General features: G+C 44.1%; 1 protein-coding gene across 6 annotated transcripts in view; it reads right to left on the reverse strand.

Annotated features, from left to right (window-relative positions):
* Positions 1–22,454, reverse strand: part of LOC109897937 (leucine-rich repeat-containing protein 7-like) — a 129,338-nt gene that overhangs the window by 48,784 nt on the left and 58,100 nt on the right. For all 6 annotated transcript variants that reach the window (XM_031833339.1, XM_031833338.1, XM_031833343.1 and 3 more), the window contains exons 5-8: positions 15,082–15,171; positions 10,302–10,358; positions 7,643–7,706; positions 335–409 (exon numbers count right to left, since the gene is read on the reverse strand). In XM_031833339.1, the coding sequence (XP_031689199.1) occupies positions 335–409; positions 7,643–7,706; positions 10,302–10,358; positions 15,082–15,171 (286 nt within the window). The remainder of the gene's footprint in view (positions 1–334; positions 410–7,642; positions 7,707–10,301; positions 10,359–15,081; positions 15,172–22,454) is intronic.

A 22,454-nucleotide genomic window follows, 5' to 3' on the forward strand; every position in this document is an offset into this window, starting at 1 on the left:
GTTTTGAAACTTCTGTATGTTTAATGTTTACTGTTCATTTTTATTGTTTATTTCAGTTTTGTATATTATCTACCTCACTTGCTTTGGCAATGTTAACACAGTTTCCCATGCCAATAAAGCCCCTTGAATTGAATTGTTAGAGAGGGTGGGAGACAGAGCAAAGAAAACAGGGGTTTGAGGGAACTTTTTTCAAAGGTTGCCCTATGGTGGTGCATAACTAACCCCTATGCACTGACCCACATGAACTAACTAGCGCATCACTGCCCATACACAGACTTCATCAGGGCCAATGAAAAATGACACAGACAGATAATAAATGGAGGTGTAGGCCTACCCCAGGTATTGTCTGCAGTGAGTTGTTGTCCATCCACAGCTCCTTTAGGTTATGGATCTGCTCCAGGACTTCAGGCTGAAACACAAAACACGCACACATTACATCTGTGTCTAGAACCAGCGCAGGAGGGCTGGACAGTAGAAAATATCCCAGAAACTAAGGCAGAGAGATAAGAAAGCCCTGTCCGTTTTGTCTCATGGGCAGGCTGGCAAGTGGTATGTAGTTTTAAGTAAATGAAGTGCGGTTTTAACACCAATCAATATAAGAAGTGAATAACAATACCAATGGGCATAATTACTAAACAAAGTAGGCATGTCAATGATGGCATTTGCACAATGAGTGGTGCAAAGTCGCTCCTCCAGATGTATTCTAGAATTAATCTCACGTTCCGTATTCTATAATGGAAGCGGTGTGTTTGAATCTCGTATAGAGTCCTGTGAGTGATTGTGTTCGATACAGACGTGTGGAGAGATCTAGCCAGACTGTGTGTGACTATCTGGACTAAAGGCTCTACCTGACTATGTGAAATCACTCCATTAGACCAGGCTGGGAGACTAGGTGACAGACCTCACGGTCCTTCATGCTGCCCTAATCAATTCCAATCTTTCTCATGCATTTCTTTTCGCAGCATGGTGTGGCTTTACTCAGTGGCATAGCACAGTTTACCGGGGCCCCCGCAAGGTTCGAGCAAGGACGGACCTTATTTGTGTCTATAAATAAATAATTATGCCATGGGGCATGGAGAAAAATTTGAAGATTTATTGCTAATCTCTTGCTATTTTACATTATTTGCATTGACGCTGAGAGAAAATGTTGCTGTTTAAGAGCTAATTTCCTGCTATTATATACATATTGCCATGAGGCTAACAGAAAGATCATCAGCTTAAAGCAAACTTACTGTAATGAAAAAAAAATGTAATGGCTTATATGCTATCTGAGGGGCTAGGAGGGGGGGGGGGGGGGCTAAGCCTGTGGTTTTACTGGCAATCGATAAGGACTCCAGATGGTTTTCTGGAATATTCTCTATTTAGAGTATTTTTGAGTATTATTTATTCTCAGTTATTTTTTATTTTATTTTACCTTTATTGAACTAGGCAAGTCAGTTAAGAACAAATTCTTATTTTCAATGACGGCCTTTCAATGACAGTTGTGAGGGTAGCTACAGTACCTTGTGTGTTCACTAAAAAGTTGTGATGTTTTATTAAGGTTGGAAAGGGCATGCTCCTAAAAAAACTGTATGTGCTTGCTTCAGTTACATCATTTGTGATAGAAGTTGATAGAATCTCAGTATGGAATCAGGCAAAACCTAACAACAACAACAAAAACAGGAGGTACACAACCACTTCCTAAAACAATATTGAAATTCCTACAGTATCAACAGAGCCTTTACAACATAGCAATCTAAAATCAAACTGATGCTATGCATATTCTATTAACTACTGAACCAGAAATTGTTAGCAAACTTCAAACAAAAACTAATTAAGTTCCCTTCCCACCAAGGGTATAAACAAGGTTGACTGGCATTGGGTAATGGAAGCGCTGCTAAAAACTCTCTGTAGTTTCTGTGTCCCCTACCTTCCCTCTACCCTCCCAAAACATCACACAAAATCTCAAAATCCCCATTAAACTCATGAAGTGTTGAGTGTAATATGAGTCAATACTCCACTACTCACAATCTACAGTACAGTAGAGCTGGAGTCAGTACAGTAGCACCACACTGTTTTGCTTGTAAGTTTTAATGAGAAACAAAGAGAGGGGTTTGGTTGGCACCTTGTCCATATCTCCGGTTCTCTCCGGATAGAGATGAAACACTTGGTTAGTGCTCGGTGCAGTGGAGCTTCCTGTGCAGAGGCATTTCTTCTTGTCCGTCTTTGAAGCCCTACGATGTAATTGCTGATGCCATCCACTGCTCTGCTCTCTACACCGGCCCTCTGAGCACCAGCACCCCCCCCCCCAAACCTCTCTTCCTTCCCCAGGCAGGGACTAATTAGGAAACTTTCCTCACAGTATTCCCTGAATCACTCTCTGCCACTGTGACACACACCTCAGCATCTGTTCTTGACTCAGCTGGACCCAAATGTGCTGAGGTCATCACCTCTGATGTTGCACTTTCCTGTAGTTCTGTCAGTGGCAGACGTTTTTACATCTGCATCTTCTGCATTGTATGTGCTTAGCCTAGAGTAAGACAGACAACGTTTTCAGTCTCATTCATATCAATGAGCTGCTTGTGCAGAATGTCTTCTTATGTCAAAAAAGCTAAAGGTCTTCTGAATCCTGGTTTTATACATGTAAATGTTGGCAGTTTAGTAAAACTGGGTATTAATATACAGCTTCTCAGCTGAAGATGGATTGCCACTAAAATAAGGCATGAGCTTAAATCCGTTGGAGAGCTTTCATAGAGCCTCTGTGTCACGCCTTGGTCATAGTGTTTTGTGTTTTCGTTATATATTTTGGTCAGACCAGGGTGTGACATGGGTTTATGTTATTGTATCGTCTTATTGTTTTTTTTGTAGGCATTGGGATTGTGGTTGATTAGGGGTGTGTCTAGTATAGGCTTGGCTGCCTGAGGCGGTTCTCATCACCCACCGGCAGCGACAGCAGGAGCAGCGAAAGGAGGATGAATTGTTCGGAGAGGGACCCTGGGATCAGCCGGGAGAATATCGCCTCCCCAAAGAAGAACTAGAGGCGGCGAGAGCTGAGAGACGCTGGTATGAGGAGAAACAACAGCGGCAGCAGGAGCTACAAAATCGGGACTATACGACGTGGGAAGAAATAGACAGGTGGGCGGTCGACCCAGAGAGAGTGCCGGAGCCCGCCTGGGATTCGCTAGAGCAGTGCGAAGAGGGCTATAGGCGAATGGAGTTGGAGAAACAGACACGGCGGCGCAGAGCGAAACCCGAAAGTCACCCCCAAAAATGTATTGGGGGGGGGGCTCAGAGGGAGAGTGGCTGAGTCTGGAGATAGACCTGAGCCAACTCTCCTTGTTTATCGTGAGGAGCCAAGGAGGAGACCAGAACCAGAGCCGGTGTTAGAGGTGAGCGAAGCAGAGACGGTGAAGGAGTTAATGGGGAAAGTGGAGTGGAGAGTAATGAGGTAGTTGCTAGCTTGGTGCTATAGATACCATATTCGTCCGACGGATCGTGTCGGGGATTTGATGGCACCTGAGTTAGCGCTCCATACTCGTCCTGAGGTGCGTGTTAGTCGGCTGGTGAAGTTGGTGCCAGCCTCACGCACCAGGCCTCCTGTGCACATCCCTAGCCTTGCACGTCCTGTGCCAACACTACTCTCAAGATCTCCAGTACGCCTTCACGGTCTAGCCCATCCTGTGCCACCTCCACACTCCAGTCCTCCGGTGGCAGCTCCCCGCACCAGGCTTCCTGTGCGTGTCCTCGCTCCAGTATCACCAGTGCCAGCACCACGCATCAGGCCTACAGTGCGCCTCGCCTCTCCAGCGCTGTCGGAGCCTTTCTCCTCTCCTGCGCTACCGGAGTCTCCTGTCTGTTCAGCGCTATCAGAGCCTTCCTTCCCTCCTGCGCTGTCGGAGTCTCCCGCCTGTTCAGCGCTATCAGAGCCTTCCTCCTCTACCGCGCTGCCGGAGCCTCCTGCCTGTTCGAAGCAGCCAGAGCTGTCAGTCTGCATGAAGCAGCCTGAGCTGTCAGCCTGCATGGAGCAGTCAGAGCTGTCAGTCTGCAAGGAGCTGCCAGTCTGCAGGGAGCTGTCAGTCTGCAAGGAGCTGCCAGTCTGCAGGGTGCTGTCAGCCTGCATGGAGCAGTCAGAGCTGTCAGTCTGCATGAAGCAGCCAGAGATGTCAGTCTGCAAAGAGCTGCCAGTCTGCAAGGAGCTGTCAGCCTGCATGGAGCAGTCAGAGCTGTCAGTCTGCAAGGAGCTGCCAGTCTGCAGGGAGCTGTCAGTCTGCAAGGAGCTGTCAGTCTGCAAGGAGCTGTCAGTCTGCAAGGAGCTGCCAGTCTGCAGGGTGCTGTCATTCTGCATGGAGCAGTCAGAGCTGTCAGTCTGCATGAAGCAGCCAGAGCTGCCAGTCTGCAAAGAGCTGCCAGAGCTGCCAGTCTGCAAAGAGCTGCCAGTCTGCAAGGAGCTGTCAGCCTGCATGGAGCAGTCAGAGCTGTCAGTCTGCATAGAGCAGCTAGATCCGCCAGTCAGCCATGATCTTCTAGATCTGCCAGTCAACCAGATTCTTCCAGATCAGCCTGTCAACCAGAATCTTCCAGATCTGCTAGTCAACCTGAATCTTCCAGATCCGCCAGCCAGCCAGGATCTACCGGAGCCTACTACCTACCTGAGCTTCCTCTCAGTACTGGGCTTCCCCTCAGTTCCGGGCTGCCCCTCAGTTCCGAGCTGCCCCTCAGTCCCGAGCTGCCCCTCAGTCCCGAGCTGCCCCTCAGTCCCGAGCTGCCCCTCAGTCCCGAGCTGCCCCTCAGTCCCGAGCTGCCCCTCAGTCCCGAGCTGCCCCTCAGTCCTGAGCTGCCCCTCAGCCACGAGCTGCCCCTCAGCCATGAGCTGCCCCTCAGCCATGAGCTGCCTCAGTCCTGAGCTGCCCCTCAGCCACGAGCTGCCCCTCAGTCCAGTGGGGTTCTGGGTGAGGACTATTAGGCCATGGTCGGCGGCGAGGGTGGATTATCCCAGGACGCGAAGGGGAGGAACTAGGACATTAATGAAGTGGGGTCCACGTCCCGAGCCGGAGCAGCCACCAAGGACAGACGCCCACCCGGACCCTCCCTATGGTTTTGAGGTGCGTCCGGGAGTCCGCACCTTAGGGGGGGGGGGGGTTCTGTCACGCCTTGGTCATAGTGTTTTGTGTTTTCGTTATATATTTTGGTCAGGCCAGGGTGTGACATGGGTTTATGTTATTGTATCGTCTTATTGTTTTTTTTGTAGGCATTGGGATTGTGGTTGATTAGGGGTGTGTCTAGTATAGGCTTGGCTGCCTGAGGCGGTTCTCAATCGGAGTCAGGTGATTCTCGTTGTCTCGGATTGGGAACCGTATTTAGGTAGCCTGAGTTTCACTTTGTATTTCGTGGGTGATTGTTCCTGTCTCTGTGTAGTTTCACCAGATAGGCTGTAATTAAGTTTCACGTTCCGTTTGTTGTTTTTTGTATTTATAAGTTATTTCATGTGTCACTTTTCCATTAAAGTCATGAGTAACCACCACGCTGCATTTCGGTCCGACTCTCTTTCGACAAATGAAGAACGCCATTACACTCTGGTTCAGTCAGCCTCTTAGAAGCTCTTTTGACTGAAAGCTGTCTCCCTCCACAAAACAATACCAGTAAACCAGGGTGGATAAAGTCCATTCATTCTCAGGGCTGAAAAACACTTACATAGTCTAAGATTCACCACAAAAACCATCAGCTGAAGAAAATGCATGTTGGCACAAAGTATAGGGTAGACAAGGAAGCAACAACAGCTTAAGGAATATGAGAAAATGCACTCTATTTTCCCTGGGCTTCAAAATCAGCAGGCAGTAAAGCAACACTAGAGGGTTCTATCTGAGGGGAATTGAGATGGCAATTGGTAATGTTGCTCACACTATCAGCAAAAAGCAACAGGAGTCCTTGAATGGGGATGAGGTAGAGCAGTGGTTCCCAACCAGAGGCACTAGGACCCCAGGGGGTACTGGGCCTATCCACCAGGGGTACTTGAGAAGACTGATGAGCCCATAGGCCTACTGGTAAAATGCACATGAGGGGGGTACTTCAGGCAGAGCAAAAATCAGTTGGTGGTAGAATAACTGAAAAGGGATGGGAACCACTGGGAGAATCAGATAGGTCATAAGTAGAGGGAGAAATGCTTGTATTTAAGTAGGGCACAGATTGGGAGTTAAGACTATTGCATGAGAAAGAGTAGGAAAACCTTGGAGTCATTCTGAGCTGACTATTTGTGCTGGTCTGTCTTTCCCCTTGAGTGAGGAGGCGGCAGGTGCTGCTGTGTGCATTGCAGAGGGCTCTGTGGAGGCAGCCCGGGCCTCACACTAACAGCACATTTACAAATGCACAATTAAGGCATCAGTGGGACCTGTGGCACAGAGCATGTCATGCATGGCTCCAGCCAGCAGCTCTCCCCAGGGCTCCCCAGTCCTCAGCCCCAGTCCCAGCACAGTGTGAGATCTTGTTAACCAGGGATGACTTTGAGACGTTACGTTACACCCTTGAAAGGCCTCCCTCCCTGAGCATTCTGCATCCTCACACTTCATATCTCCCCCTTCCAGATATCCCATGGATTGTTGGTCAATGACCATGCAGCATTTTGATCAAACCTTGCCCTCACAGTACCTGTCTAGTGTATCATCCATTTCCCATTCTGAGAACCTGGGAATAGTATGACTGTTTTTATCTCCCTCCTCTGTTCTATTACTCTGCTCTAAACTTGAGGGGTAGACTACAATGCAGGATCAATGAGTTAGCTAGCTAACTTACCGAAATATTCTGAAATCATGTTTACATTTTTTCAAAAGATAAGGTTGAAATGGGCATGGTCTCTTTGACTCAACTTCCAAAAACACATATCTCGGTTTAGCTTTCGTAATGAACCAGGAAATCAATAGTCATTTCTGGTTGTTAATCAAAGTTAACTGGCTAACTCATTGATCCTGCTTTGTAGTATACCACTCCGGACCACTAATCAGTGAGATAAATACACAGAACACGGTCCAGAGAACATAGCCAATAGGATGAAAAGGGAGGGTTAAAAGAAAGGTAAACTAGTCAAATCACTAGCTAAAAAAAAACACAATCATGGCTTACTCTTTGGTTTCAGACTCAATGTTTTCTCCAGGCTCTGTGGTCATTTACCGCTTACAGACCAGGCGATTGATTTAGACAACCACTAAATTAATGTGACATGGCCAGCATCAAGCACAGTGCAGGGGGATAGGGCTGGATTGTTTGATAAATTCCCTGCCATTGTTTACTCCAGCTCCAACAGCCAATTAAAATGTGCTTGGTGGTGGGTGTCCTGATGTGCCAAGTCGTGCACATTTGAGCTACCCTAGTAAATAATGCATCAAGTGTACACACACACACACACGCCTGCCTGCACGCCCACCACCTATCCACAGGCACACACTCACGCACACACAAATGCCTGCCCGCCCAAACACGCGCACACACACACACACACACACACACACACACAGCGGGCGGGGGAGCAATGCTGGAGACCTAATGAGGGTGTAGAGCAGATTGAGGGGGGTCCTGCTCTGACTTGTCCCCCAGGTCTTCTGGGCCATGGATGCCTGTGTGGTGACAGCTGCTGTCCATGTGACTGGCGTCTTCAAATAGCCTCTTTTCTTACCAGTTCAGTGAATTCATTGCTTCCCAAGTCTAATCGCTCCAGCTGTGACAGTCTGTGTATTGACCTGCAGCAAACAAGAGGGAAGAGCCTCAGATTCTGGCATAGAAACAAAGTCCCCATTTAGAAAGGCCAATCACCAGCAACACTCCCTCCAAACCAGGCTTCCTGCAACTCTGCCATCCCAGAGGGGTATGGCATGCTAGCCAGACATCCCCACACATTCACATAATATTCACTGCAAATTTAAAACAGCTCAAATCAAAACAATGCAGTTAGTTAATGATTAATGTAACATGAAACGGCTTTCTCCATTGCACCAGGCAACACCTCAAATTAGACTCGTTCATCCATGCAATGTACACAATGTCAGCCGGGGAGAGCAATGTCAGAATGATTCAATCTATGATGTTTTGCACGGCATTACTAGTTATATTGGCTTGGTATTGCAGAGGACCTTTGTCTTGAGTGGTGAATAGTGAGCATCCATTGGTCAAATCACTAAAGCAGATACTGCTGTTTTATGTCATGATATAGAGCAGCTGGCCCAGATCGCAATTAGTAGCAATTCCAATAATGATGTGAGAACAAACAGATCAGAACCCTCATGGCAGAATGTCTCCCCATCCTTCATAACATATCAAAGCCTATATGTTATCTATACCCTTCCTCTAGGATACACTTCCCCCTCCAATGACTCCACGGTAACATGATAAACTCATTAATTGAATGAGGACATTACACTTATCGTCAAGGCGAAACACGTTTCAGTTGGTTTACACAAATGAACAAACATCCCTTGCTGTGCCACACCTGAGGTGGAAGAGGAGGAGTTTACTTCATTCAACTTGGTTTCTAGTGTGGGGGATAAGTTTATTGGTCATGTTTGGATAAAAATAGTTTTCAATCAGGACACCTGAGGGAGCCAGCATGCACCAACTAATGTGAGCAGTGTGTGTGTCTGTCTCTGGGGCTTGCAGCTCAGCACTCTCCACGATGATAAATCGCAACATCATTGGCTGCGCTCCACTGGCTACACACCTGTACACACACGTTCCAACATGGGGCCTTCTTCACATTTCATTTAGACATCAAATAACAAGGCCTGAGCAACAGGGACTGGCCACAGCACAGCACAGTGCCCCTCCTCTGACACATGCTACCCGTCGCACAGAGAGAGACAGATGGCATTTGCTTTAGAAGCTGCTATTTACCATGCTCTCACACTAATCTGCCCATTACAATTCCAGCCTGGAATGTTACTCAGGCTATTTGGCCACCCGGAGGTGTATATTTCTACTTGTACGTATGGATCCCCAATGCCAAGGCAGCAGATACTCTTCCTGGGGTCCAGTAAAATTAAGGCAGTTATACAATTTTAAAAACATAACACATTCACAACACATGAAGTGTGCCCTCAGGCCACTGCTCTACTACCACATATCTACAACATTAAAGCCATATGTACGTGTGTGTATAGCATGTATGTTATTGTGGTATGCATGTGTCTGTGCTTGTGTCTCTTCACAGTCCCGCTGTTCCATAAGGTGTATTTTTATCTGTTTTTTAAATGTAATTTTACTGCTTGCATGTGTTACTTGATGTGGAATAGAGTTCCATGTAGTCATGGCTGTATGCAGTACTGTGCGCCTCCCATAGTCTGTTCTTGAATGTGAAGAGATCTCTGGTGGCATGTCTTGTGGGGTATGCATGGGTGTCCGAGCTGTGCGCCAGTAGTTCAAATAGACAGCTCGGTGCATTCAACATGTCAAAACCTCTCACAAATACAAGTAGTGATGAAGTCAATCTCTCCTCTACTTTGAGCCAGGAGAGATTGACATGCATATTATTAATGTTAGCTCTCTGTGTACATCCAAGGGCCAGCCGTGCTGCCCTGTGTTGAGCCAATTGCAATTTTCCTAAGTCCCTCTTTTGTCGCACCTGACCACACAGTCCAGGTGCGACAAACTAGGGCCTGTAGGACCTGCCTTGTTGATAGTGCTGTTAAGAAGGCAGGGACAGACTTCTCCCCATCTTAGCTACTGTTGTATCAATATGTTTCGACCATGACAGTTACTCCAAGCAGTTTAGTCACCTCAACTTACTCAATTTCCACATTATTCATGACAATATTTAGCTGAGGTTTAAGGTTTGTGTGGTGCAGGGGTAATGATACAAATCGAAGCCTTCCATATGGAGTAGTATCTTGGGCAGGGTTGGATGATTCATAGGGGCTGTATGGGCATGTTGGCTGCTAAAACTGTCAAGGCTTTCATTAACAGACACGTTTCATGGTTTGATCAGTGGCTTCTACATAAGAGAGAGGGGACAGATCTGAGGTGGGTAAGCTGGCTAGAGTGCAATGGGAAGAGGGATATAATTTATTTTAGGTGCTTGGGGAAAGCACAGACATTGTAATAAAGGACTATCTACTAACATGTGGATAGATAACACTCAAAGTTCAGCATGATAGTTCTCTCTATTTGCAGGAATCAGTGATATTGGCTGCAAGTTACCCATGAAGTTCAGTGAAAAGTATGTTGGCAAAGAGCAAAGTTTCGTTTATTGTAACCTTTCCTTTCAATCCCATGATCAAACACGCCTCTGTAGCTAACACTAGCTGCCCTGGTGAGGTGAGGTCTCTGTGTGCTGAGTCACTCACTTTGGCATCGTTTTCAGGTGGTTCTCTCGCAATTCCAGGATCCGTAACTTGGAAAGTCTGAAAGGTAGAGGATGTCAAAAACACACACATCCACAAGACAGAAAACTGATTTTTCCATCTCAGTATTAATAGATGCTAATGCTATGCATAGGACAGTAAAGTATTGGAGAAAAAAACATGACATCCCAACCTTAAATTCCATTACACTGAGCCCAAGAGTAATACCACTGCTGTTTTGATAAATCATGACTTTTTCTCCATTCATCATCAAACCAGATAGGAGATGCTGCTAAGTGACAGATCGAAATTGACTGGGGGGAGGGGTGGTCCAAAATAGGGGAGGGTTGTAAAACAATTTGTTTGCTTTAGGGAGGGTTGTGTATTTTTTGGAGGGGCATATGGGAGGGTAGTAAGTTTTTTCCCTGGTTTACAGTTGCTCCTCTGCTCGTATTTTCCCGATAAACAACGGCTTGACTTACTTTTGATATTACCCTAATAAAGTTTGGAAACGTTTATGGTTTGGTATGGTGTAGCTATTATTAAGCTTTAGCTACTGCAGGCCTATGATAAGAAGGTAGTTCGCCCCGGTGCTCCAACTGACTCTGACAGTTGAACTGTTTCAGAGCTACCAAAGTTACTCCTATAATCTAACAATATAATGCTTATCTTTATTACCCTCCTTCTGTATGTCTATATCTGTATAGCAGATGCAGTAGCCATCTGACAAAGAAATGCAATTTTAAAAAACAGACACAAATACACCGTATGGAACAGCGGGGACTGTGAAGCAACACAAACATAGGCACTATACACACGTACACATGGATTTTGTATTGAAGATATGTGGTAGTGGTGGAGTAGGGGTCTGACGGCACACAGTGTGTTGTGGAATCTGTGAAGGTATTGTAATGTTTTTAAAATGGTAAAACTCTTAATTTTGAGAGTAGCTGCTACCTTATCAACAGCTAATGGGGATCCATAATAAATACAAATGTCGGTGTCGTAGCCGGCATATCTATCTCTCTGGGGTTAGGCCTAAGCTTCTCTTCCTTATATATATATATATATATATATATATGTGTGTAAAAACAAATGATAGTACCATATATATATATAAATATATACACTGCTCAAAAAAATAAAGGGAACATTAAACAATGTAACTCCAAGTCAATCACACTTCTGTGAAATCAAACTGTCCACTTAGGAAGCAACACTGATTGAGACAGGCTGGTACATCAGGAGATGTGGAGGAGGCCGTAGGAGGGCAACAACCCAGCAGCTGGACCGCTACATCCGCCTTTGTGCAAGGAGGGGCAGGAGGAGTACTGCCAGAGCCCCGCACAGCCCTCCATGTGCTCGCCAGAGGTAGCCTGACTGCCATTAGGTACCGAGATGAAATCCTCAGACACCTTGTGAGACCATATGCTGGTGCGGTTGGCCCTGGGTTCCTCCTAATGCAAGACAATGCTAGACCTCATGTGGCTGGAGTGTGTCAGCAGTTCCTGCAAGAGGAAGGCATAGATGCTATGGACTGGCCCGCCCGTTCCCCAGACCTGAATTCAATTGAGCACATCTGGGACATCATGTCTCGCTCCATCCACCAACGCCACGTTGCACCACAGACTGCCCAGGAGTTGGCGGATGCTTTAGTCAAGGTCTGGGAGGTCTGGGAGGTTTAGTCAAGATCCCTCAGGAGACCATCCACCACCTCATCAGGAGCATGCCCAGGCATTGTAGGGAGGTCATACAGGCACGTGGAGGCCACACACACTACTGAGCCTCATTTTGACTTGTTTTAAGGACATTACATCAAAGTTGGATCAGCCTGTAGTGTGGTTATACACTTTAATTTTGAGTGTGACTCCAAATCCAGACCTCCACGGGTTGATACATTTGATTTCCATTGATAATTTTTGTGTGATTTTGTTGTCAGCACATTCAACTATGTAAAGAAAAAAGTATTTAATAAGAATATTTCATTCATTCAGATCTAGGATGTGTTATTTTAGTGTTCCCTTTATTATTTTGAGCAGTGTTTATGCCCTGATGCATTTTGTGCTAATCTCTGACAGCTGAACCGCGGGGAGGACAATTATTGTTTTAGGAAAGTAAATGTGGCTCATTTGGCCAACATACCTCATTTATTGATGTGCTGGCTGCGCTAGAGGTTGGATCTGAATGTATATGGATGTCCATAAAATTTCTTAAAATGTCCGGTAAATTAAAATATTCCCTGTCATGTTATGGTGCCAAACTCTGATATTGTTTTTATGAAGATTTTAGAATATTCACATTAAAATCTGTCACCAATTGGATGGAAACCTAGCTATAGACACCGAAAAAGAGTCAGTGTGCCTTTGATTATGCCTGCACATCATGGTCCACCAGCAGCCCCAAACATCTGAAGAATAAGCTACCAGCCAAACAAGCTTGTAAGAATTGTACTTAAACTCGCCCATCATACTCAACTGGAGGTTGAGAATGTTTTCGTCTCTATCTCTGTAATGTGTCAGTATATACAGTGGGGCAAAAAAGTATTTAGTCAGCCACCAATTGTGAAAGTTCTCCCACTTAAAAAGATGAGAGAGGCCTGTAATTTTCATCATAGGTACACTTCAACTATGACAGACAAAAATCCAGAAACTCACATTGTAGGATTTTTTATTAATTTTTTGCAAATTATGGTGGAAGATAAGTATTTGGTCAATAACAAAAGTTTCTCAATACTTTGTTATATACCCTTTGTTTGCAATGACAGAGGTCAAATGTTTTCTGTAAGTCTTCACAAGGTTTTCACACACTGTTGCTGGTATTTTGGCCCATTCCTCCATGCAGATCTCCTCTAGAGCAGTGATGTTTTGGGGCTGTTGCTGGGCAACACGGAATTTCAACTCCCTCCAAAGATTTTCTATGGGGTTGAGATCTGAAGACTGGCTAGGCCACTCCAGGACCTTGAAATGCTTCTTACAAAGCCACTCCTTCGTTGCCCGGGCGGTGTGTTTGGGATCATTGTCACGCTGAAAGACCCAGCCACGTTTCATCTTCAATGCCCTTGCTGATGGAAGGATGTTTTCACTCAAAATCTCACGATACATGGCCCCATTCATTCTTTCCTTTACACGGATCAGTCGTCATGGTCCCTTTGCAGAAAAACAGACCCAAAGCATGAGGTTTCCACCCCCATGCTTCACAGTAGGTATGGTGTTCTTTGGATGCAACCCAGCATTCTTTGTCCTCCAAACACGACGAGTTGAGATTTTACCAAAAAGTTCTATTTTGGTTTCATCTGACCATATGACATTCTCCCAATCTTCTTCTGGATCATCCAAATGCTCTCTAGTAAACTTCAGACGAGCCTGGACATGTACTGGCTTAAGCAGGGGGACACGTCTGGCACTGCAGGATTTGAGTCCCTGGCGGCGTAGTGTGTTACTGATGGTAGGCTTTGTTACTTTGGTCCCAGCTCTCTGCAGGTCATTCACTAGGTCCCCCCGTGTGGTTCTGGGATTTTTGCTCACCTTCTTGTGATCATTTTGACCCCACGGGGTGAGATCTTGCGTGGAGCCCCATATCGAGGGAGATTATCAGTGGTCTTGTATGTTTTCCATGTCCTAATAATTGCTCCCACAGTTGATTTCTTCAAGCCAAGCTGCTTACCTGTTGCAGATTTAGTCTTCCCAGCCTGGTGCAGGTCTACAATTTTGTTTCTGGTGTACTTTGACAGCTCTTTGGTCTTGGCCATAGTGGAGTTTGGAGTGTGACTGTTTGAGGTTGTGGACAGGTGTCTTTTATACTGATAACAAGTTCAAACAGGTGCCATTAATACAGGTAACGAGTGGAGGACAGAGGAGCCTCTTAAAGAAGAAGTTACAGGTCTGTGAGAGACAGAAATCTTGCTTGTAGGTGACCAAATACTTATTTTCCACCATTATTTGCAAATAAATTCATAAAAAATCCTACAATGTGATTTTCTGGATTTTTTTTCTCATTTTATCTGTCATAGTTGAAGTGTACCTATGATGAAAATTACAGGCCTCTCTCGTCTTTTTAAGTGGGAAAACTTGCACAATTGGTGGCTGACTAAATACTTTTTTGCCCCACTGTATTTCATTGTATATGTATTTATGTAAAAAATAGGGAACACAATGGAAATAAATCCCAGATCAATCAATAATTCAACCCAAACTGTGCAGCAGGCTGGAAAGAGACATCTGTTGCAAAACACCAAAAAGTTTAATGACATTCAGAGATTGTTAAGCCAAGCCTTCAATACTGGGTATCAAAATGTTGAAAACCTGATTTCCCCCCAGCTGATCACTGTCTGCAGATGGCTCTGATCGTAGGTTAATGAAACAGGCAGGGAGAGAGAAGTGGCAAAGTTGATATCCACGTTCATAAACACATGGTCGCTACAGTTATTGTTATTTGTGGTCGTAAATATTATTTTGAGTTAATTCGATGAGGAGGTAGTTTGTTTAATTAAGGGTCATGTGAAAATATTTATAACTTTGGGGAGGGGGGCGCATTTTTTTTCAGAACACCTAGAGTTGGATGGTCCCTTGCCCCCAGTACATTTAGATCTGTCCCTAAACCATTGCTTTATTCATGCAAGCCCCAGGCAAGTGATGTTTACCAGGCGTTGTGTGCAGAGACTGAAGAACAGTCTGTTTGAACCCACCCAGGCATACTGGTAACTGAATAAAAGTTCCAATCGAAACCATACACAGAGGGCCTCTCGTTCTGCAACTGAACAAGGGAATCCATAGGCTGAACTCACCTCCCAAAGTTGGCGGGGAGGTATTCCAGAAAGGCATCGTTTAAGAAGAGCTGTGTCAGGTTGAGGAGCTGGGTGAAGCCCTCTGGGAGCCTACAGTGGAGAGATGGGCAATGAGAGAGACGGAAAGGGAGAGAGAGAAAGTGCAGATGTCATCACAATACAGTACCCATTGGATATAAAAAATTACACAGCACGGAAGAAGTACAAAAAGAAGCTCCTCAAGGACAATCCAGAGACACTATTTGCTGACCGCTACAAAGAGGGGAACGTAAGCAACTTCATTTTCCACAAAGACCATCCCCTGGCATGGCACAGTGCTATAAGAGCACACTACCCCTATGTCAAGAGAGAGGGTATTGGCCCAGGGTGGAAACTCAGAAGACTAGACATTGAGGAAATTTAAGCAACCTCTGTCAACGAGTACAAGCCTGGGACAGTAATGGTGCAGGGCATGCTCAAGCAGTTCCAGCAGGACTTTTACGGGATCAAAGAGAGAGCACATCAGGAAAAGCTCTCTCTCTGTGACGACTCGTCCATCCTGAGTAGAGGTCGACCGATTATGATTTTTCTACGCCGATACCGATGCCGATTATTAGAGGACCAAAAACCCGATACCGATTAATCGGACGCTTTTTTAAAATGTATTTGTAATAATGACAATTACAACAATACTGAATGAACACTTATTTTAACTTGATATAATACATCAATAAAATCAATTTAGCCTCAAGTAAATAATGAAACATGTTCAATTTGGTTTAAATAATGAAAAAACAAAGTGTTGGAGAAGAAAGTAAAAGTACAATATGTGCTATGTAAGAAACCTAACGTTTCAGTTCCTTGCTCAGAACATGAGAACATATGAAAGCTGGTGGTTCCTTTTAACTTCTTGCGTCGAGCAATCCCGTATCCGGGAGCGTAATCATAGCCTCAAGCTCATTACCATAACGCAATGTTAACTATTCATGAAAATCGCAAATCAAATGAAAGAAATATATTCACTCACAAGCTTAGCCTTCTGTCATCTCAGATTTTCAAAATATGCTTTTCAACCATAGCTACACAAGCATTTGTGTAAGAGTATTGATAGCTAACATAGCATTAAGCCTAGCATTCAGCAGGCAACATTTTCACAAAAACAAGAAAAGCATTCAAATAAAATCATTTACCTTTGAAGAACTTCGGATGTTTTCAATGAGGAGACTCTCAGTTAGATAGCAAATGTTCATTTTTTACAAAAAGATTATTTGTGTAGGAGAAATCGCTCCGTTTTGTTCATCACGTTTGGCTAAGAAAAAAACCCAGAAAATTCTGTCATTACAACGCCTAACTTTTTTCCAAATTAACTCCATAATATCGACAGAAACATGGCAAACGTTGTTTAGAATCAATCCTCAAGGTGTTTTTCACATATCTATTCGATGATAAATCATTCGTGGCAGTTGGGTTTCTCCTCAGAAGCAAATGGAAAAATACACGCAGATGGAGATTACGCAATAATTGCGACGGAGGACACCAAGCGAGCACCTGGTAGATGTAGTGTAAAATGGTCAATCTTCCAATGATATACCTACAAATACGTCACAATGCTGCAGACACCTTGGGGAAACGACAGAAAGTGTAAGCTCATTCCTGGCGCATTCACAGCCATATAAGGAGACATTGGAACACAGCGCCTTCAAAATCTGGGGCACTTCCTGTTTGAAATGTCATCTTGTTTTGCCTGTAGCATCAGTTCTGGGGCACTCACAGATAATATCTTTGCAGTTTTGGAAACGTCAGAGTGTTTTCTTTCCAAAGCTGTCAATTATATGCATAGTCAAGCATCTTTTCATGACAAAATATCTTGTTTAGAACGGGAACGTTTTTTTTATCCAAAAACTAAAAGAGCGCCCCCTATATTGAAGAAGTTAACATGAGTCTTCAATATTCCCAGGTAGGAACTTTTAGGTTGGAATTATAGGACTATTTCCCTCTATACCATTTGTATTTCATTAACCTTTGACTATTGGATGTTCTTATAGGCACTTTAGTATTGCCAGTGTAACAGTTTAGCTTCCGTCCCTCTCCTCGCTCCTCCCTGGGCTCGAACCAGCAACACAACGACAACAGCCACCATCGAAGCAGCGTTACCCATGCAGAGCAAGGGGAACAACTACTAGAAGGCTCAGAGCGAGTGACGTTTGAAACGCTATTAGCACGCGCTAATTAGCTAGCCATTTCACTTTGGTTACACCAGCCTCATCTCGGGAGTTGATAGGCTTGAAGTCATAAACAGCGCAATGCTTAACGCACAACGAAGAGCTGCTGGCAAAATGCACGAAAGTGCTGTTTGAATTCATGTTTACGTGCCTGCTTCTGCCTACCACCGCTCAGTCAGATACTTGTATGCTCAGTCAGATTATATGCAACGCAGGACAAGCTAGATAATATCTAGTAATATCAACCATGTGTAGTTAACTAGTGATTATGATTGATTGTTTTTTATAAGATAAGTTTAAATGCTAGCTAGCAACTTACCTTGGCTTACTGCATTTGCGTAACAGGCAGACTCCTTGTGGAGTGCAACGAGAGAGAGGCAGGTCGTTATTGCGTTGGACTAGTTAACTGTAAGGTTGCAAGATTGGATCCTCCGAGCTGACAAGGTGAAAATCTGTCGTTCTGCCCCTGAACGAGGCAGTTAACCCACCGTTCCAAAGGCAGTCATTGAAAATAAGAATGTGTTTCCTCTCAAGGCTAGGGGGCACTATTTTCATTTTTGGAAAAATAACGTTCCCAAAGTAAACGGGCTATTTCTCAGGACCAGATGCTAGAATATGCATATAATTGACAGCTTATGATAGAAAACACTCCAAAGTTTCCAAAACTGTACAAATATTGTCTGTGAGTATAACAGAACTGATATTGCAGGCGAAAGCCTGAGAAAAATCCAATCAGGAAGTGACTCTTATTTTGAAACCTCTGCGTTCCTATGCATCCCTATTGACTATTGAAAGGGATATCAATCAGATTCCATTTTCTATGGCTTCCCTAATGTGTCTACAGTCACTAGACATAGTTTCAGGCTTTTATTTTGAAAAATGAGCGTGAACGACAACATTGCGTCAGTGGTCAGGTGGTGGCTCTCAGAGTGATTTGTGCGTAATAGACAAAGGCGGCCATTGTTCCTCACGCTCCTAGTGAAAAGCCAATTGTCCCGGTTGATATATTATCGAATAGATATTTGAAAAACACCTTGAGGATTGATTATAAAAAACGTTTGCCATGTTTGTCAATATTATGGATCTAATTTGTAATTTCTTTCGCGTTGTCGTGACCGCAATTTCCGGTGGATTTCTCAACAAAACGTGAAGAAAAGGAGGTATTTCGGCTATAAAAATAGTCTTTATGGAACAAAATGAACATTTGCTGTCTAACTGGGAGTCTCGTGAGTGAAAACATCCGAAGCTCATCAAAGGTAAACTATTTAATTTGATTGCTTTTCTGATTTTCGTGACCAAGCTTCCTGCTGCTAGCTGGACATAATGCTATGCTAGGCTATCAATAAACTTACACAAATGCTAGTCTTGCTTTGGCTGTAAAGCATTATTTCAAAATCTGAGATGTCAGGGTGATTAACAAAAGGCTAAACTGTGTTTCACTATATTTTACTTGTGATTTCATGAATATGAATATTTTCTAGTAAGATTTTTTGTCCGTTGCGTTATGCTAATTAGTGTAGTTGATGGCATTTCTCCGGGAGGGGTAGTTCTATGAACTAACTTGCCTCGTTAAATAAAGGTATAAAAAAAATAAACATTTAAAATTTTAAAAAACATTTGTAAATCGGCGCCCAAAAATACTGATTTCCGATTGTTATGAAAACTTGAAATCGGCCCTAATTAATCGGTCGACCTCTAATCCTGAGTGAGAGAAACAACAGAGAAACACATGGCACAGCTAACAGCAGTGAAGGAGGAGCAGGAGAAACACATGGCACAGCTAACAGCAGTGAAGGAGGAGAGAAACACATGGCACAGCTAACAGCAGCGAAGGAGGAGGGAGAGAAACACATGGCACAGCTAACAGCAGTGAAGGAGGAGGAGAGAAACACATGGCACAGCTAACAGCAGTGAAGGAGGAGGGAGAGAAACACATGGCACAGCTAACAGCAGTGAAGGAGGAGGAGAGAAACACATGGCACAGCTAACAGCAGTGAAGGAGGAGGGAGAGAAACACATGGCACAGCTAACAGCAGTGAAGGAGGAGGAGAGAAACACATGGCACAGCTAACAGCAGTGAAGGAGGAGGAGAGAAACACATGGCACAGCTAACAGCAGTGTAGGAGGAGCGAGAGAAACACATGGCACAGCTAACAGCAGTGAAGGAAGAGGGAGAGAAACACATGGCACAGCTAACAGCAGTGAAGGAGGAGGTGAGAAAGCTGAGGTGTTACAGACACTCCCCCAGAGAAGCCAGCAAAACAGCCCACCTCAGACACAGACCACAACCACAATGGAACCGACAACATAGGACCCACCAACCCAACAGACCCCACCCCCTCCTAACAGCCCCCGTCAGCTCCACCGATAGCTCTCCTGACAACCCATTGAGGACACACAAAAGCCAGAAATTGTGCTCCTCATTGACTCAAATGGCAAATAAACCTTTTCCCAAACACAAACTGGCTAATCTCGGGTGCCCAAACACTAGGCATGACCTAGAGCTGTTGTCAGAGAACAGACTAGGGTCCCCCAGCCACATTATAAATCACACGGTCACAAATGACCTGAGGGCCCAGCAGGAAAGGATGGCCACATCACTCAACGGAGTGATTGAAAAAGCTTTTTCCACTTTCTCCAACGCACAAGTGGTTATCTCCACCCCGCTATCACGAAAAGACATTCACCTTGCCACCATACAGCGGGTGAATGCAAGCATTTCCCGTGACTGTGCCTCAAAACCTAATGTCTACTTGGCCCACCATTCCGCCCTAGACTTAAACAACCTTTACCACCAGGCAGAAATCCCAACTTTTGCCAGGACCCGGAAGGACATCACCCTCAACCGCAGCACCTTACACAGGAGCAGCGAACACCCCACCCAGACCAGCGAGACACCCTGAGAACCCACGCCAAGAGGATCTACACCCATAGCTTCACGAGCCACACCCCAAACAGCTGAGACCATCCCAAACAAACCCTGGCCACACCCTATATTTATTATTTTACCTTTATTTAACTTATGAACAAATTCTTATTTTCAATGATGGTCATCTGCCTTTGGCCTAAAGAGCAGGAACCCAGACTTCATCAAAGAAATTGGAAATACAGACACTGTTATCCTACAAGAAACATGGTATAGATGAGACAGACCAACTGGTTGCCTTTTAGGTTACAGAGAGCTGGTAGTCCCATCCACCAAACTACCAGGTGTTAAAAAGGGAAGAGAGTAGTTTTATACCCCCAACCCTAGCCTGTGGTTGACCAAATAGAATTCCTGGTAATAAAATTGGGCCAATGGCCAAATGGCCAGATAACAAGTATCCCATTTCAGGCTCAATGTATAAACAATTTGAACCAATGAGAACTTGCCACATGTAGCTATGAGTCCCAGACTGACATTCCTCCCATGTCTCTGACACATTAATCATGTAATCCCTATTACAGAAAAACAACTAATTCCCTCTTGACCTTAAGTCCTCTGCGGTGTGTATGTATCTTAAAATAATACTACATCACTGACCTCAACCCAGAGTCTCTCAGAGTGTTCATAGTCAGGCCATTAACACCCCTATCAGATCACAGAAAAATCAGTCTACTTAGAGGCATCAAAGCCAAAATAACTGCACTATATTAAGAAATTAAATGCTATAGATGGAAAGAAAGTAGTGTAGAAACCTACCAAAAACAATTAGGCAACAACAAATTCAATCCATTTTAGACAACTGGACAAAACTTTTCACTGTAATAGTGAAGGTGTAAACCTGGCAGCAGAATGCCTAAACAGTATATTTGACCTTTCAGCTTCCCTATCAAATCAAAAAATTTCAAGCACAAAACCTAAGAAAATCAACAACAATGACAAATGATTTGATAAAGAATGCAAAAACCTAAGAAAGAAATTGAGAAACCTATCCAACCAAAAACATAGAGACCCAGAAGACTTGAGTCTAGGCCTTCACTATGGTGAATCAATAAAACAATACAGAAATACACTACATAAAAAGAAGGAACAGCACACAATGTAATTGATGAATCCATAGCATCTAACCACTTCTGGGAAAATTGGAACACACTAAACAAACAACAACATAAAGAGTTATCTATCCAAAACAGAGATGTGTGGATAAACCACTTCTCCAATCTTTTTGGCACTATAACAAAGAACAAACAGCAAAAACATATACATGATCAATTACAAATCTTAGAATCAACTATTAAAGACAACCAGACCCCACTGCATTCTCCAATTACACCGAATGAACAAAAATGACAAAATACAAACCCTTCCAACACAAAAAGGCCTGTGGTGTTGATGGTATCCTACATGAAATGATAAAATATACAGACCACAAATTCCAATTGGCTATACTTAAACTCTTTGGCATCTTCCTTAATATTTGGAACCAAGGACTGACAACCCAAATCCACAAATGTGGAGACATATTTGACTCCAATAACTACCATGAGATATGCGTCAACAACAACCTGTGGAAAATCCACTGCAATATCATTAACAGGAGACATGTACATTTCCTCAGTGAAAACAATGTACTGAGCAATTGTCAAATTGGATGTTTACCAATTTAGTGTATGACAGACCAGGTATTCACCCTACACACCCTAATTGACAAACAAACAAACCAAAACAAAGGCAAAGTCTTCGCATGCTTTGTTGACTTCAAAAAAAGCTTTTGACTCAATTTGGCATGAGGGTCTGCTATACAAATTGATGGAAAGTGGTGTTGGAGGAAAACATATTACATTAACAAATCCAAGTACACATACAACAAGTGTGCAGTTAAAATTGGCAAAAAAAAACACACATTTCTTTCCACAGTGCCGTGGGTTGAGACAGGGACGCTGCTTAAGTCCCACCCTCTTCAAATTCAAATTGGCAAGAGCACTAGAACAGTCTGCAGCACCCAGCCTCAACCTACTAGAATCTGAAGTAAAATGTCTAATGTCTACTAATGATCTGGTGCTTCTGTCCCCAACCAAGGAGGACATAGAACATAGATGTTCTGCACAGATTCTGTTAGACCTGGGCCCTGACAGTAAATCTCAGTAAGACAAAAAATAAGTGTTCCAACAAGGTCCAGTTTCCAGGACCACAAATACAAATTATTTCAAAACACCGCTGCTTTAGAGCACATAAACTATACATACCTC

The sequence above is a fragment of the Oncorhynchus kisutch genome, linkage group LG10 (genome assembly GCF_002021735.2).
Source record: "Oncorhynchus kisutch isolate 150728-3 linkage group LG10, Okis_V2, whole genome shotgun sequence".
Lineage (NCBI taxonomy): Eukaryota > Metazoa > Chordata > Actinopteri > Salmoniformes > Salmonidae > Oncorhynchus > Oncorhynchus kisutch.